This window comes from Ambystoma mexicanum, chromosome 8 (genome assembly GCF_040938575.1).
Source record: "Ambystoma mexicanum isolate Mex_15411 chromosome 8, UKY_AmexF1_1, whole genome shotgun sequence".
Classification (NCBI taxonomy): domain Eukaryota; kingdom Metazoa; phylum Chordata; class Amphibia; order Caudata; family Ambystomatidae; genus Ambystoma; species Ambystoma mexicanum.
The window spans coordinates 1056190953-1056208504 of NC_090929.1; the positions used below are offsets into that span (position 1 = coordinate 1056190953).

General features: G+C 45.5%; 1 protein-coding gene across 1 annotated transcript in view; it reads left to right on the forward strand.

The window, feature by feature from the left end:
• The window catches only part of BMS1 (BMS1 ribosome biogenesis factor), a 798176-nt gene extending 781122 nt beyond the window's left edge, over positions 1-17054 (forward strand). Inside the window, exons 22-23 of the mRNA XM_069611034.1 lie at positions 13711-13872; positions 16220-17054. Coding sequence (XP_069467135.1) covers positions 13711-13872; positions 16220-16444 — 387 coding nt within the window. The 3' untranslated portion in view covers positions 16445-17054. The remainder of the gene's footprint in view (positions 1-13710; positions 13873-16219) is intronic.
• Positions 17055-17552: the final 498 nt, after the last annotated feature.

The following is a 17552-nucleotide window of genomic DNA, read 5'->3' on the forward strand; positions in this document are numbered from 1 at the left end:
GATTGAGTGTGTGTTTGGGACAATCTATAAATAAGCATTAGGAAACATATATAAGACATTTAAAACATAAAGGGTGCTAAATAATGGACAAAAGGATAGGTTTGCATCTTATGTGGAAGGTAGATTTGGGGACCGCTACTTATTAGCTTTTTGTTCCCCAGTGGCAGCTCTTGGTCACTAGTTAATTCAGGCTGCCCAGGAGCTGCTTTTAGCTCCTGCTTCTCCCATCTTAATTTCGATCCCTGACACATAAAATACATAACCCGCCTGGCTCATCAGGGATTCTTCCGCCATCCAGTATTGAATCACACACTGCACAGTTGTTTCCGGTGGGCCAAACACTTTTTCCTTGGTTACCCCCAGTGTCCACAACCCAACAACTTTTGATAGCACTAGGCGCCACAGGAGAAAATGCAACATTGCCATCCAAGCTCTTATGTCGTCCCCACAATGTTTCATGCGCCGATAAATGCACCGTCCCTATAACCATCTGAAGACTCCAGATCAGTTCCTGAGGTGCCCGCACCCTCAGTGGATGATGTCATAAGGCTGTCGTCTTTGATATCCTGTCCATGCACGACGACGCGTGTACATTCCCATTGGGCAACATCATTTGCCCACTGCCGTGAACACAAACAGATCTTCAGGTTCCAACCGTCAGGCCCAAGTTCCAACAGCTCTCTCCACAATTCCCTGGAATATGGAGTCTCCCCTTCGCCACTGTCCAGGCACCGACCATATCCGTCTGCACTCGTTTGACCAACACTTGCTCCACCCAGCCCGCAAGCTGCCCAGGGACCATTCCTCCTACTGGGTCCTTGCCTCCATCCGGCTCCTGCCACGCCGGCTCCACTGGCTCTGTCCTGCAGGCTTCAGGCTCCTTGCCACAGGTCTGAAACACCCGCCCGGCAACTTTCAGGGCCGTTCTGCTTGGGCCCTGATCACCTAACAGCACCTTCAGGGCACCGTACCTGACCTACACACCAGGTAAGTGACAGACAAGGTAAGATATATGGAACTCAAAGAAAAGAGAACAGGTCCAGAATTCAATAATTTCAACAAAGTAACAAGTGCTGTTCGGTCTTTTTAAATATGTATTTAAATGCAACACCTAGTATTTTGAATCATATTAAATAATGCAGATACAAACAGACAATGCACATTAATCTACAGCAAGTACATGCACCAAGCGTGGTGCAAGACACAGCCAAACAGAACTCGGACCAGAACAAGCCAGAGAAAACCATAGGAAAGCAGTCTCTACCACCAAGGTACCAACAGATGCTTGTGTACTGAAAAGACAAGCTGGAGATTTAGATGTGTAAAGAAAATCACAATATGAAACATCTGGCAAAAAATGCACCTTAAGCCACACTTGTGTGTTTACCCAGCACCTGTATAGGTGTCTAAAATCCAACATCCTGTTTTGCACAACACAGATGTCATGTATCGAATGCCAACTCGAATTTCGGCTTGAAGCGGCCAGAGGTATTTCCAAAGGCCAAGCCTTACTCGGGGCAGAAAGAGAGGAGAATGCACAATTGGGCGGGTGCTGCTAGACTCTTAATTAAATGCTGTTTTTCCTTTTGTTTCTTTTTCAAATCGGTAACAAAAATCCAGGCACGCATCTGCAGTGAGGCCTGGGTCCCCAACACTTCATGGAAAATATAGCAGGGCTGCCATGAACCAGGTTCAATTCAAATGATAGGCTTCACAGATCCCGCGGGGGTAATGGGGCGCTGCACGTCTTGTTCACAGCGCAGCTTGCATCCACACGCCGGTGCCACCGCACTCAGCCCGTATCTTAATTAGCAGGAATCGTGTTTCCTACAAGCTCAATTTTTTTTAAAAATATGATTTCAAATTGTAGGTGTTGCATTTAATCACATTTTTAAAAAGACCCAACCAGCACTTGCTACTTTATTGAAATTGTCGAATTCTGGACCTGTTCTCCTTTCTTGGTGTTCTGTTTCGGATGCCACTTTTTCAGGTCCATGTTAAACTAATATGTGGCTGATCCTCCCCTTTTTTGCCTTAAGTTAAGATATATGGACAGGACAGAACACTGGTACATTCACTCCAGCCAGTTGCAGCTCTCTGACACCCAACAGTCCATGCTGATATCACAGCACACACCACATTCCAGTACATTGCAAATGCAGCCCTCAACCTAAGCTACAGCATCACCCTTTACTCAGCCCTCGCCTTCTTCCATGCCCGTTCCATGGAGTGCTCGCTGCCCATTTGCGCTCCTCCTCTCTCACCTATTATGGTTCTGCTTTTACCTACTTCTAGCCTGTTTCTCCCCATGCGCCTCACTTCTGCCAAGTCTTTGTCTTGTTGTGAGGCACCCTATTTCTGGTGTGACTAAAATTGGCCTAACCCTGTGCCAGTCCTACTGGCGGAGACACCCAACTCCCTCCACTGTTTCTGGATACCTTCCTTTTTTCACCCCTTTATTCCCTTTCCACTATCCAGCCTCTCTTCTCCTCATTCTCCTCCAGTCCTGGCACCCTTCACTGCCTCCTCTCTCTACATTATTCTCGTAGCAGGCTTATTCCTGTACTCATTAGTGACCTTCCTCTATTCCACTCCTCCACCCCACTGCTTCTCGCCCAAAGCTGTTCACTTACAGGCATCCTGCAGCTCATCTCTTCTTAAGCCATTCAAGTTCACTATGCGTTTCAAAGCTTTCTCCAATTGTTATACTAACACCTTCTCTGATATTTTTACAAAGACTGCAAATAAACCCTTAAAAAAACACAGTTGAAATATAACCCATGCCGCTGTATTGGGGACTCCTTTCTTAATGTTTCTTCCAAGGTTCCTGTCATCTTCATTTATTTCTGTAACTCACTAGCCTGCGAAGAACACATGCATATCGTTCTGCTCCCTATTGGATATATTGCGAAAAAATGAGCGTAAAAGATGGAGTATTCTTAACAACTCTCCACATTGCTTGATTCTTGTCATCTATATTTACAAGAGCTGCACTATCGTGTCACAGAGTAGTCACAAGAACATCCCCATGTTTCCCTCCTCCCAAAACTTCTGCCCTATCTACCTTCATGAACAGCTCCCCAGGGTTTCACCCCTAGCTCTACCGCTTCCCACTTCTGTCTCCTACCTTAACCCTACAATGGATAGGGACATTTCCCAACAATTTACAAGAAATCTCCCTTTGGGATCTCAGGATACAGTATACAACCAAAGAGGTTCCATGAAGTGAAACTATTTCAACAAACCATGTTCAACCACTAATCTTGAATATAATAAAAATGTATGAAAACAAATCCCAAACACAAGGTGGGTGCCCCACAAGCCCATTTGACTTAACCCTTAAGAAAAGTGTAATGACAGATGTAATCACAGAGAAGATTAAATCACAATTAAAACTAACCAAATATGCGTGAACAGAAATGTAACAATGATTCAATATAACCTAATCTACAATTTTCCTTTGCTCACTCTTGTGCTCAAACGTCAGCACAGAAAATCAATGACCTACAATACAATGGGCCTCATTATAAGTTTGCCGGTCTGGGATCTACGGTACCGGTAAGCATGCCGGTACCGTAGTTCCCGGACCGGCAAACTACGAGTTGTGCTTGCGGGTGCCTTTCTGCCCACCAGGTGGGACCTTGCGGGTAGAAAGGCATCCGCGAGCACAAATGGGAATGGGGAGTAATGGATTCCGGCCCCTGGCAATGGGGACATACAGGGTCTGCCAAGGTCAGAATGGCCCTGTACGTCCCCGCTGCCAGGGGCCGGAAAAAATGCAACTCCGGCGGCTGCCGTGCCTGTTTTACAGGCACGGCTACCGCTGGGGTTGTAATGAGGCCCAATGGTTTGATAATGTTCATTGCAACGCTCTGGTTCTTTCCTTTCCATCAATTCAATTTTAATATCTGAAAACAACCCATTTATGATCAACCAAGTCTCTTCAATATCAGCAAACTTACATTTTGCCTTTTTTCCGAGCCAAGCCTTCTTCAGGGTGTTGGTAGATTTTCCTTCTTGAGTGAAATTCTCTCCACCTGCGAGTCCCCTAGCACTTTTGGCTGGACCCTTAGATTTTTGAATGATTCTCCTGAGTGAGTGGGACCCCTTTTCCACGCTTACTTTTACCCTGATCTTGGGAATCCTATTTACCTCTTTTTTTTTGTAATTCTTAATGGAGTCCTGCTTTCTGACATCCACATTTTACTTAAGTAGCACTTTCTGTGCAGTGTTACTGGAAGTTCCTTGAGCTTCTACTGTAATGTTTCTTTATTTTCCCTTGGTTAACACCCTGTTACCAAGTCAGGGGGATACTTTTTATCCTGCCTGTACTTAACTTCGTGAGATCAGCATACCGCGCCTCATGTGGAGTGCTGAGGATTGTCTCCCTTTTCTCACTTCTCCAGTAATCTTTTGGTTACTGTGACAAGTCACACTTTTCAGGCTGGTGCCAGTGTACCTTTTACACAACTTTTTGTGCACTTTTATCACAGGCTGTCATTGCAGCTGTGGTAGGGGGTGACAAGGGTCACCATTGACCCAAAATGGTGGCTGTATTTTTTGAAGCCCTGAACAAGATTGCTTGTCCTTTCTTAGGTCTTCTACCTACCTGGGTTGGGGACATTCCCCTAGTTCCTTTGTCTTTGCTGGGCTTCCCTTGGAAAGCCTGTGAAGGGTCTTTGAGTGACTGGCAGGACAGGAAGTGGGGAGGGTCAGCCGAACCCCCCCCCCCCCCCGTCCTTTATCCTGCAGAGTGTCTGAGAGAAACCAGTTCTGACTGGGAGTCTGGCTGTCCCTATTAGACAGCCATCCCCAAGTTTCAGATGTTGCATGGGATGTTATTGGTGGGCTCAGCCAGTGTTCTTGTATAGAATCCAAAGAAGATGCCCCTTGCCCGACCTCGGCCCTCCCTGCCTCTGACGTAACCCTTTTGACCTCTGTACCAACACCCTCCCACTCATGTAAAGTCCCACACCAACATCGCCAACCCCCCACCAACACACTCCATCCATCCCCCCCACATCAGTCCCACACCTCCTCTCCACCAACACCACTCCTTTGAAAAAACCCAGCCTCTCCCTGACAGCACAGACCCACAAAGACAATTGCACCCCCCGAACCCCACACAGCTCGTCAACTCCCCCATCTTCACCTGTGAAACCCTCTCGCCCTACCACCCTCACACCCCTTACCCCACCCCCAGCTCCTGGTCGACTACGATCCCCAGACCTACCCCTTCAAACCCTTTCCCTTCTCTCAAAGTAGCACGTCTTGCCCTTTCTAAATCTGTCGCTTCATCCCCTTTCCCCTCAGACCATCCTACCGTCTCTCACACCCCCCTTGCAGCCAAATGCACAAAATGCAGAAAGGGTGACCGATCCTCTCCATACCTCACCACTTCTTAATCGGTTCAACCTCCCATCCTTTTCCAGCCCTGCCATCACGCCCTCCCCTCTTGTCTCTCCGAGGCTCCACTTACTTGAACTCGGCCTGTCACCCAGTACACCTAAACCACTAGCGCCCTCCAGACTTGAACCACAATCAACAACTGGCCTGACCCCACACACCACAGGTGCACTTCTCACTGCCCCCCCCTCCTTCCCTCTCTCCCCTGATCCTTCCCACCACAACGCTCACATACACACCTCTGCCCGCCTACTCGTCCCACTCCACATCGAACAAACCCTCTGCCCCCCGCCCCCCTCAAAGAGCGCTTGCGTCACCAACCACCCCCACCCTTCGGTCAGTCTCCTCCACCGAGACCGATCCGAGCGCACCTTCCATCGCATCAACTGACTCCTTACCCCCTGCCTCTCAATCCAACCAAGTCCCTCAGCAACGAGCATCAAAAAAACCACCACACCTGTTAAAATCTCCTACCTCCTTTTCAGTGCCGCTCTGTGGCGAGGAACAGACATCTTCGACCTCTTATCCTCTGACAATCCTGACCTCATTTTCATCACTGAAATTTGGTTCTCAGTTTACTTGCACCGGTCTCGTACTATGCTTTCCCCCCTGGCTACTCGCTTATCCTGCACAACAGACTTTCCAGAGGTGGCGCAGTAGCAATCCTCTACAAACCTCATCTCTCCATCTCATTCACCAAAACCCAGACATGCAATGCGAACTGTGAATCCCTTCTAGTAAAACTCTCTCTACCATCAACACTTACTCACAGCTTCCCTGGATATGACAGACACTTTGCCCACAGTCTCTACCACTAGCTACCATTTGAGTAAACCACCCAACACTCGCATTACTGGGGGATTTCAATATCTGGTTCGAGGCACCCAACAACCCCATAACCCCTCGTCGACCGTCTAGAGGCACTCAACCTCTACCGACATACTACAGGTCCAACCTGCTCTGGTGGTCAGACCCTTGATGCAATTTTCAGCACCTATGACCTAGTCTCTGTACCTAGTCCCCAACTGCTCATCTCGTCGGACCACTCCACCATCCCTTTCTCTGCCCACATACAACCCCCTGCACCCATGGCTCTCCCTACCCTCAATCATGATCACAAATGCGAGAACAAAGTCAAGGTACTCCCTGACCTAGCTGAAGCCCTGCTGCATAGTCTCCCCACACCATCGACCTCAGATAGACCCTTAACCATCAATGCCTTTGACTCCTGGCTTAATGAATCACTACTTCCTCTCACTGCCTCAATACTCTCAGCCTCTCGCAATGGACCGTCCCCCAAATCTTTCACGCCCCACCTGAAGACTTTCAAAAGCCAAAATAACTCTCTTGAGCGCAAATGGTGAACATCTAAAACCACTCTCAGCAGATCAATGTTCGCACACCACCATCATAATTACAAATCCAAGATCAGAAAAGTCAAAAAAGCCTATTACAATAAACTAATCCTGAAATCTCGCAGCAGCAGCAAAGAGCTCCTCATCTCTGAAATTGTGAAACCAACCTGCACTTCTAACCAGAACACCCCGACACAAACGCTCTGCGACTCCCTATCGCTGCATTTCTACAACACTTCTCTAGACAAGATGGCAACCCTTAATACTTAACTTTCCACCCTCACCCCATGCCCCACACCTGCCCCTCTCGATTCCATTGCTCCAAATACCACAATGTCATTTTTCGACTTTTTCAACCCCATCTCGAGAGATGAGTTCCTTGATCTACTATCCGACAGCAGACCCTCCAGATCCCCCCCCTTTCCCATCTCTCTTCTGAAAGAAATATTCTCCTCAACTTGTGCAGGAGAGCAAGCAAGGTACATACTTAATCACTCCCTCACCGCTAGCATCTTTCCTGAGGCATTTAAAATAGCGCATGTCAAACCGCTTCTAAAAAAGGCATCTTCTGACCCCCTTGACCCTAAGAATTAAAGGCCTATCTCCAGCACCCGATTGACCGCGTTCTGTACTCTCAGCTCAACCGCTTTGTAGAATCCAACAAACTACTCGACCCTCCTCAATTAGGTTTCTGCCCGCGCCATGGAACAGAAACGACTCTGATCTCGATCTGGGATGACCTCAAGGTTGCGGCTGACTCGGAGGGTTGTGCAGCGCAGGTTCTCCTTGATCTGTCAGCCTTTGACACGGTTAACCATTCTACCCTCCTTGACAAACTCCACTCCCTAGGAATCCGAGGCTCGGCACTCAAATGGATTGCCTCCATTTCCTCAACAACAGGAAAACAATCACCTTCCTCTCCCCTTTTGTCTCAACCTTTCGCCCCATGAACACTGGGGTACCCCAAGGCGCCTGCCTCTCTGCTCTCCTTTTCAACCTCTATCTAACCACTCTACCAAGGATCATCTGCGCGCACAACCTCACATACTACAACTAAGGTGACGATACCCAAATTATCCTGAGAATTCCAAAACCAGTCCTAACCCACGTCCCTACCTTGAAGCCTGCCTCAGAGAGATTAACCCATGGATGACAAGGAACCACCTCCTTCTGAACACAAATGAAACTGAGATCATGGTGTGTGGGCAACACTGCCCTACTCCCGCAACCCCACCCACGGCCCCCTCCCTTGTAACCCCCTCCCTCTCCTACATCCAATATAGTCAAAAACCTTGGCTGCACTATGGACTCGGGCTTAACACTCTCCCAACAGATCAATATTGTATCAAAATCATGTCACTACTACCTCAAACTCCTGAGACTCATCTTCCCTTACTTCACCTACCCAAACAGACTAGCCGCTATTATGTCCATTATGATGTTGAGACTGGACTATGCCAACTCCTTATACCTCGGTGCACCGGCATACCAATTTAACAAACTCCAAAGAGCCCAAAACGCTGCTGCCAGACTCCTCCTTGCTCTGGGATACAGGGATCACATCTCCCCCGTGCTCCGCACCCTTCGTTGGGTCCCTGTTGGACGAAGGGCCACTTTCAAAATCCTATGCATTACCCACAGAGCAGTGCACACAACTGGCCCAGCATGCCTTCAAGAGAAGATTACACTGTACCACCCATCACGCACCCTGAGGTCAAGCACACTGCCGTCTTGCTAGTGATTCCAGCCTCCAATTCAGCCAGGATTGGAGGGTCCGCCTACTCAACTTTGGCTCCAACTCTGTGGAACTCGCTCCCTCCGCACATTCGACACACCCAAGACTACATACCCTTCCACAAAACTCCATAAACCTGTCTCTTTCCCTAAACCATAATTAGGACCACCTAGGGCCACTGGAACCACCAACATTATGAATTCATGATTTCAACGACATTACTCTGGAAAGTAATTCAGCCGGCCGGCAAATGTTGAGCCTGTCGTTAAGCATCACTGCCTCGGTGTGACCAGGTTGTTGCAAGATATCTCCTGTCCTATAACCAAGTATTCTGCTTAGACCTACCCTGCAACCCACCATAAATCACAACCAATGACCCGAATAAATGGGCTCCTGAGTCATAGTGCTGAGAAACAGAATAATGACCCACTGACCGAACAAAACATAACTTGCCCCAGACCTACCTGTGAATCTACCTTGGAGTGCCACTACCGCAAAACAGGAGGACGACCGCTGCCAGCACGTCCAGGCCCAGAAACCGTGAGTTCCTAAGAGGAAATCATCCGCTCCAGACACTCCTGTCTCCTACCGCTATGCCCACTCTCGACTTTACACCAACAGACAATAGAGCACAGCTATACCCCTCGATCAATTTCGGCCTAGCTGCACACATACAAACAATACTCCACAAACAAACATCCTGCTAGAACATAGCTATGCCCCACGAAAAAATCAGCCTAGCTGCATACATAAACGTCCCAAACCGGCCTAATGCAGCCAGAATGCAGTCTCGGAGACCAATCACCTGACTGCACACATTCGACTGATCTCTCACTATCTCCTAATGTTAAGATGCAGCTACCATCAGCCAAATCACACTAGCTGCACACATATTGAGTGCACCCAAGCACCCTTTACTACACTATTTTCTCGACTGACCCAGACTACGGTCCCCAAGGGCATTCAACCCACAAGCGCTTTGAGAATCATACCAGTGATATATAGGCTGCTATATAAATGCCTAATAACAATATAGAAGGCCCAAGCCAGGCAGACTGCACTATACAGAGCCGAGCACTGGAGTATGAGTAGCATTGGCAAACTGCAGGTTGCAAAGACTTTTTTTTTATTTCAAAATCCACCTTGGGGCTACGTGCAAATGCACCTATCATCCCCATCTTCCTGGATACTAACACACAAGTATCGGATATATTTGCTGTGCAAAACGTGTTTGTTTGGGCTCGTATATGGTGCAACCCCAAACTTGGCAATTTCAGAGAGGCGATTAGGGACCTACTAACCCATGACGGTGTTACGAATATTGTCTGATTTGTGGGAATTAAGAATGAACTAACCACCAAGAGGTGTGAAAACCTTTGGCACACGCCTGAATCTGTTCCCATTAATTTCAAAGAGAAATGGAAAGTTGCATATGCCAAAAGATGGGAAAGGGAAGTTTTGGCAAAACTGGCCTACTCGAATGGTCTTAATAGCTATTCCCTCCTCAAAAGAGCTCATGGTAGAGTACAACCCCGATGGGGCAACTTTACAAGGGAACATCCTAATTTACCTGATTAGAACAAACTAACTTTGCTTACCTGCAAACTCAGAAGAGACCCTGCTTGACTGCCACTTTTGAACTTTGAACACTGTATCCTGCCTATCTTGCTCATTTCCTAACCCCTGGAGACCTAGTGCCCCTCTGAACATTGTGGGACTCTCATAAGATAGGGTTGGACTCTCTAAAATAGGCTAGAACAAAGTTATAAAAAGTCATAAATTGGAAAAGTGTGCATATATATGTTTCAGATGGTTTTACTGAGAGGTCTGTTACTGTACAAGTTATTCTAAAAGGTATTATACCTATGGCTTATTACTTGAGGAACTTGCAATATATGATAAATTACTATTTGTTTTATAACTTTAAGTGTATCCGTGTTTCCCTGAATTAGTTTATTCTCAGTTCTTTGTACCTTCCTACAGCCCTCCTTCCCTCCGAGACTAAGCATGGCTTCTCAGCCATTCTACCAAACCTTTGTGTGGTTCAAGCCAAATATAGTTCGGACCCTGCACATCCAAGGTGGACTTTTCTAAGTTCTGTCACAGACAGTAACTTGTGTAAAACTCCCTTACACAGGGCTTTAGAATGTGTAAGTTGGCTACATTGCCAAAGAGAAACTAATGTATACAATACCACGTGGTGCAATGCTCGCACTAGCCATTCGCTAGTGATATTCGTCTATTGGTGAGTAAGAAATGGTGTGCTGTGTACATGTATAGAATTGAGGTGGTGAGTGACTTCTATGTCTGCTTGCAACTTGATTGTGTGTACCCTGCTTAAATACAGGAATCCATAGTTTTGCATATCTGTAAAAAATAACTTTCTTTTCAAATTGGAAATATCTTACCAACTTGATGTCACTAGAAGAAAATTATTCAACTTGACCATTTTCAAAAAGTGTGATCTATGGCTCTGTTGGGAACGTTTTTTTTATCTAAAGTCTATATATGCAAAGACTTTTTAAGACTATCCCTTGGAGAATACAACTCTTCGTATAGGCCTGTACCACTCAAGTTACTGGTAGGTAGCAGAGCAGCCAGGCTTATCTTAGGAGGGAGAGAGAGTGCGGTAGGAAGGTACAAAGAACTTGTAGAATACACATTGGCCAAATAAAGACTTACACACTAGAGTTATATGAAATAATGGTTTATTCTATATATACACAAGGCAAAGATAAATCTTCAGATAAGTTAAGTACTATCATAAACAGCAAACACAATAGAACACCAAGCAATAATTCACATGTGCATATCACAGTGTAAGAAGAAAAACAGAAAACAATCCTTTTAGGAAAGCGTTAAGACTTCATTCCTTATCACCACTGGAGACATGGAAGCTATTATGTAAGCACTATGATATATTCCGCATTTTGTATTTATAGCCTGCACCTGTACCACATGTCATGAATGGCACTTTGTGGGAATTTGTCCAGCACTTACTCAGTTGTTCTCCTCCTCCCTGCTTTTCCTCACCCATCCCCCACACTTCACTGATCTGAATGTTCCCAGAGTCTGTGAAGTTCAGATGTCCTGTTTCCTTTCCCATTCCTCCGGGTTGCAATGAAGTGACTGTGCTCCTGAATAGTGACACATACAACTCAAATGATGAATGTACATGTTGACACAGAGCACTTAACTCTGCTCTTTTCTACAGTTTTATAACTAGCAACTCTACTAGTTAAGACCTTTGAATAGCTTGACAAGACTCTCTCCTCGCGTTATAAAACGGAACCCTCCCTGGCATTTTAATATGTTGCTGTCTGAACAAGTGCACTAACTTTGCTACAGTATTTCTAATGTCATTGTCTTCCTGGCCATTGATAAAGACACTACCCTTGAAATAAAACTTGGTATTGTCTGGGATCGAGTTATGGGTTTCAACTATCTGTTGTATTTGGATTTCTCACCTTCCCCCAGAGGCTCACTGTCTCCAGAGCCCTGGTCCTCTCCAGACTGGACTATTGCAACAGTCTCATTCTCAATCTTCCTACTTCTTCTCTCCGACCTCTTCAGCTTATTCAGAACAAGTCCGCGAGACTTCCCCTTGGCCTCAAGCCCAGGGACCGCTATTCTCTGGCGCTGGAATCACTACACTGGCTCCCCGTGGGTGCAAGGATCAAGTTCAAGTCCCTCTGCATAGTCCACAAGGCTTTCTGGGGCCGGGGCCCCTACTATCTACAACGCTCTCTTCCAAAATACTCTCCTTCTAGAGCCCTCCGCTCAGCCTCCTCCAACTCTCTGCGGATGAGCTGTTTCTCCAAAAAGAGATTTGGGGGTCGATGCTTATGCTCTGCAGGTGCCTCCCTTTGGAATAGCCTCCCTTCCTCTCTCTGTCTTGAACCGGATCTCCTCAAGTTCCGGAAACTCCTCAAGACCTTCCTTTTCTCTTCCTCTTTCTCTCTCCCTCTCACCCGCTAACCTCCTCTCTCCTCGCTTCCTTCCCTCCTTCTTTCTCTTCCCCAACCTGCCCAGCTTGCTGACTGGTCGCCTGGTGCACCTCCAGAGCCCTACTGGTCCCAGGCTCCCCCGCTAGTCATGCACTTGCCTCCGGGCCTCTGCACTTTGCTTGGCACTACTGCATTGTGCTCCATTAGAGGGACAACCACTCTGCACTTAACCCTCACCCCTGCTGGACTGGGTGCACTTGTCCCCCTCCCTCGCACTTCCTGTCTCTGTGCACTTCACGACCTTGAATGTACTAGGCCTAGCAAGTCTCTGTCCGGTCCTCCCTTGTCTCCCCTCCCTAGCAAGGCCTAGTACTGTAGTTTATTGTATTATACGTTCCTTTCCCTTCCCCTCCCTCCTCACTTGTCACACACTTACACTAGTAGATATGCCTCTCGCTTAGTATGCTAGTCGTTGTTGTTTGATCATTCAGAATCTTCAAGGCCTAAGAATGACTACTGTAATCCCTTGTTCCCTTCCCGCCTTAAAGCGATTTGAAGCACTTCACTTGTGTATCAGCGCTTTACAAATAAACAATTAAAATTAATATAAGTGACTGTGCATTAATACATAATGCCCTGGGAGTTTAAATAATTGGGGATGAATGTTCTAGGCCATACGGATTTTTAACATATTTTTGCTGTTGGTAAAATAGGTTTCCTCCATTTCTCCCATTGCCTACCATATGTGATAGGTGCTGACTGCCAGATCTAGGGCCTTCCGCATATACTACGGTTGGTTTGTATCTACATTATTGTGCAGGCCCATAGTTGACTTTCTTGCATGCTAGGTTTTCTGATGTCCTGGTTTCCCCCACCTCCATGTTATTTTATGTTAGGTGCTGACATCTGGTAGAGGGCCCACCTATAGACATCGGGGTTAGGATAATCCATGTATGTGCATTTCTGATTTATAATCTACTTGATATCTTTTTAATACTGTGTATTATAACCGCAGTACTTATTTTTCTGCACATCAGGCTTTTCTATGGATAAGTATGTGGACTAATTGTACCTTTTGTCTGTTGCGCTGCAGGGGCTGGTTAAATGTGAAGTTCTTGATATGCCGTCAGTCCTCCTTTCTTGTGTAGACATGTGAATATTCAACTAACTACTAATGTTAACAGGAATTAAGACATTGGCTTGTTCTGATAAATTAGACCTTTATTCCTTTGTTAAACATATTCTGTTTTTTTTTCTCTTTCTGTAGCCAATAAACAGACAACAGAGGCACTTTAACCCCCTGCACATTCCCCGAGCCCTGCAAAAGGCTCTTCCCTTCAAGAGCAAGCCCAAGATGATGGAGAAGAAAGCCAAATTGGCAAAGGATCGCAGGAGACCGGCAGTTATCAAGGAACCTCACGAGCGAAAGGTGCATTAATTAAAGGATACATTGTTTCTGAATAGCAAACACCTAGGTGTCAACTTTTGTATTATTAAGGCACATGTGTCATCCATACCAATTAGTTCTGTCTAAGAAATCAGCCTCTTGTGCTGACTATCACTCCTTCATGCAGACCTTTTTAGTTTGTTTGGGTTCAAGATACTGCAGAAACAACTGCACGGAGGCACTGTTATGCACTCCAAATGGTTTGTTCAGTACCCTTATGCTTTGTCTTTTGAAGCAAGCTCTAGGGGCTATAAGCAGACAATCAGAACATAGAACTAGCATGTGTGGCAACAAAATCACAGGCATCGATTGGACTGTAGTGAAGTATACTCGATATTGATAACTTACCCTGAATAGAAAAAATCCCCAAAAGGATTTCTATAGCAGAAGATTGTTACCTTTTTGTACATGTATCATGAGAATAGCCCCTATAAATTGGGATTTCTGTGCTAGTTTTCTCATCATTATTGTGAAGGGACAGTTACTCTTGTAGTTTATTTTTGGCTGGTCTTATTCCAGAAGTAATAATTGTGGGGTGGGATACTGATTCATGGGACAGAGGGACATTTGAACGTTTTCTAGATGCACCATTGCTCAATCCATGTGCACAGGCTCACCATTGCATTTGTATTGCGTGTATAATGCATCTCAAAGGCTCCTAATATTTCTTGTGCCACAACTCAGATAATGCATCCATGATGTAATATATAACATTAAGCAATGTCGGAATGTCATTTTAGATTTAAAAATAAATCCTCTGTTTGATTAGTTCCTAAAGGACGCTGCAGAAAAAATCCCAACAGTTTCACTAGAGTGTAATGCATCTTTTCTGTCTGCTCAAAAAGTTAAACATTCCTTAATGGAATTTGAGGGGAAGAGCATTCCTCAACCCCTGTACCATTGAATCCTTGACATCCATTTTAGGCGTTTTGAACTTTCAATAAGTCAGGCATGCTGCAAACACCTAGCAGGAGTATAGTGCTGTCATCTATGACATTATTTTGACCAGTGCCCCAATAACCTGCTTAAAACCTTAATGCCGGCTGCTTAGGTCCCAGACAACCACCAGTCTCAGTGATGTGAAAATTACATGTTCAGACTTGCATGACGTACATAAAGAACTAGGCAAAAGACCTTCATGTTCCACTTTCTATAGTTGCTTAATGCTCTTGATCTGAAAAGGCCAAAACGGTTCCAATAAGTCACATTTCTACATGGTAAGTGAGATGGAACAGTGATCTCGACCATACTTCCTGTAAACGAAGATGCCAGCCAGAAAGCTGGGTTATATATGCATTAGCAACCATTGGAACCTTGGCATGAACAGATGAATTTTAGTAAATAAGCTCAGGTTATGTACCCTATACTTTGAAATCGGGATGCGAGTGATCATGTAAATGCAGTTTTGGTTTGGGCACGACAAAGATGTTAAGCCGCTGGCATTCATTCAGACAAGCTTGCACTCTAGCTAAGCATTTCTCAATTATCAGGCCCTTGTGAAGATAAGTATGATCATAGCCTAAGGTGCATATATCTGACCATGGAGTTCATGGTCTGTGAATATTACGGCAACCAAGTGCAGTTGCCTGGGAGTGGAGAGAGCATTTTCATGCCTCATACCATAGATAATCACTGTCCCTAACATTTTAACATGCTGCCCCTTTTCTCAAAGGAAGAACTGAAATTCGAATACGTTAATCTGTTTTCCTTCCCATGAAATCCACCAGCATCACTTGAAAATGATGCACAAAGGTCAAGCAGAGTCAGTGCAGGTGGCATCATCTCTCCAACATAAGATTATTATTTAAAGTACACTTGAGTGAGTTTTGACCTTTAGGCTGACAAAAGCCTCGCCAGCAGTTTCCCCAAGGGCTCTTCCTTCTTTTTTCTCTCTTTATTCATAAATTGGATATTGGGTTATTTGAGTTGAGCAGAAGCGTGCCGGTTTGAACTCATAAAAAGTACTATTTTACAGCCATCAACCACTTTTTACAGATCGGGAAATGGCCCTATATGAACGTTAATCTTTGGCATGGTGTCCGAGAGGCTACAGAGTTTTTCAGTTGGCCTGCTAGAGAATCATGATCTCCATAAATGGGGTTACATTGAGTCATCTATAGCAGAAGCCTCTGTTCCATCAGAGGAAGCTTTCAATTACTGGGAGAATGTTTTAAATATCACTGTATATTTGTTAACAATTCTGAGAATCACATTTGTCATAATGGAATGCTTTGGATGTCCTATCTCTTTGAAGTACACACACACACACACACAACACTCTTGCAAAGCTTGTCCTCTACAACCCTCTTATTTTCCTCTTTCCCTGTAGATATCAGCCTTGCTGTCTGCCCTGGGTGCTGTGCACAGTTACAAGAGGAAAAAGGCCCAGACGAAAAACCGCTTAGAGCACAAGAGCTTCCTTAAAGTCAAGCAAAAAGAAGAGGAAGCAAAGCTAAAGAGGCAAAAGGAAGCGCAGAAGAAGATCTTCAGGGTTCTGGGGCAGAAGGAGAAGAAGAAACAGAAATCCAGCCTGAAGGGGGGTGAGGAAAGTTGATGAGTCCTGCGTGAAACCAGGGACACAGTCAAGGGACTCATGACCGCATCCTCTTTACCACACAAACCCTATATGTATGTACATTCTGAATCACTTAAGGGTTTCCTTTCATTTTGTAGCATCCTTTTTCACTCTCGGATGCGCATGCTGCATCGCCACAGCCTTCCCTATAGCATATGGGAAACAAGACTGTTTATGTACTGTCATCAAAGGCTTCAGCTGGAAAGAGGTGGCTCAAATGAAGCACACACAAGTGAAGTGTGCACTCAAGAGGAACCGAGGAACCCACCCACTAAAGAAAGGGTACTTCTCAGCTATTTTAAAAACATTTTTTTTTCATTGGCAAACCAGTCAGCAGGATGCAGGAGCTGGACAAATTAGTGAACGAGTTGCAGTACACACTGTTGGAATGACCCAGAGTAAACACTTAGCACAGTAACCGGACTCCGATTTCAGCTGGGAGCAAAGCTTGACTCTCAAGGGAAATTCAACATCTGTGATCAAGCACAAAGGGCTCTTTCTAAGTAAAAGTGCGCTGACACACGGTAGTGCCCAAGAACAGCCCAAAGAGCGGTGCTCTGCAAACTTCCAATAAAGCGGTTTGTTTGGATTTCTTGTGTGACAATTATTCCCACTTGTCAGGCCTTTGTGTTTGCCTCGTTTCCCGTCCCATGGAATACTTCACCATTTTAATTTATTTTACTGTCAATCAACACTATTAATAGATTTTCAGGACTTCATGTTCATTGTATGTACCTACGTGTACACACTGACGATTTACTAGATGTCATCCCTTCCCATGAGGCCAGGGAGGTAAGGTTAATGAGGTAGTGAGTGTTTTCTATATACTTAACACTCCTGTGCTGAGCTCTTTGTTAGGTTTTGCTGTTTTTCAATTGTTCTCTGCAAGGTCACAGGTTGGAAGAGGTAAACCCAAAACCTCTTGTGGGAAAATTGCCGAAAGTCCTGGTTTCCTTGCAACTAGAGGTTTAATGTTTCGACCCTTGTAAATAAGAAGGATCTCACGCAGGTTGCTGTGTCTTATTGTGTGCTTTTATTGTCCATAGTGTAGACACATGGTCTAAGAGTGGCCAGCTGACATGTGTTT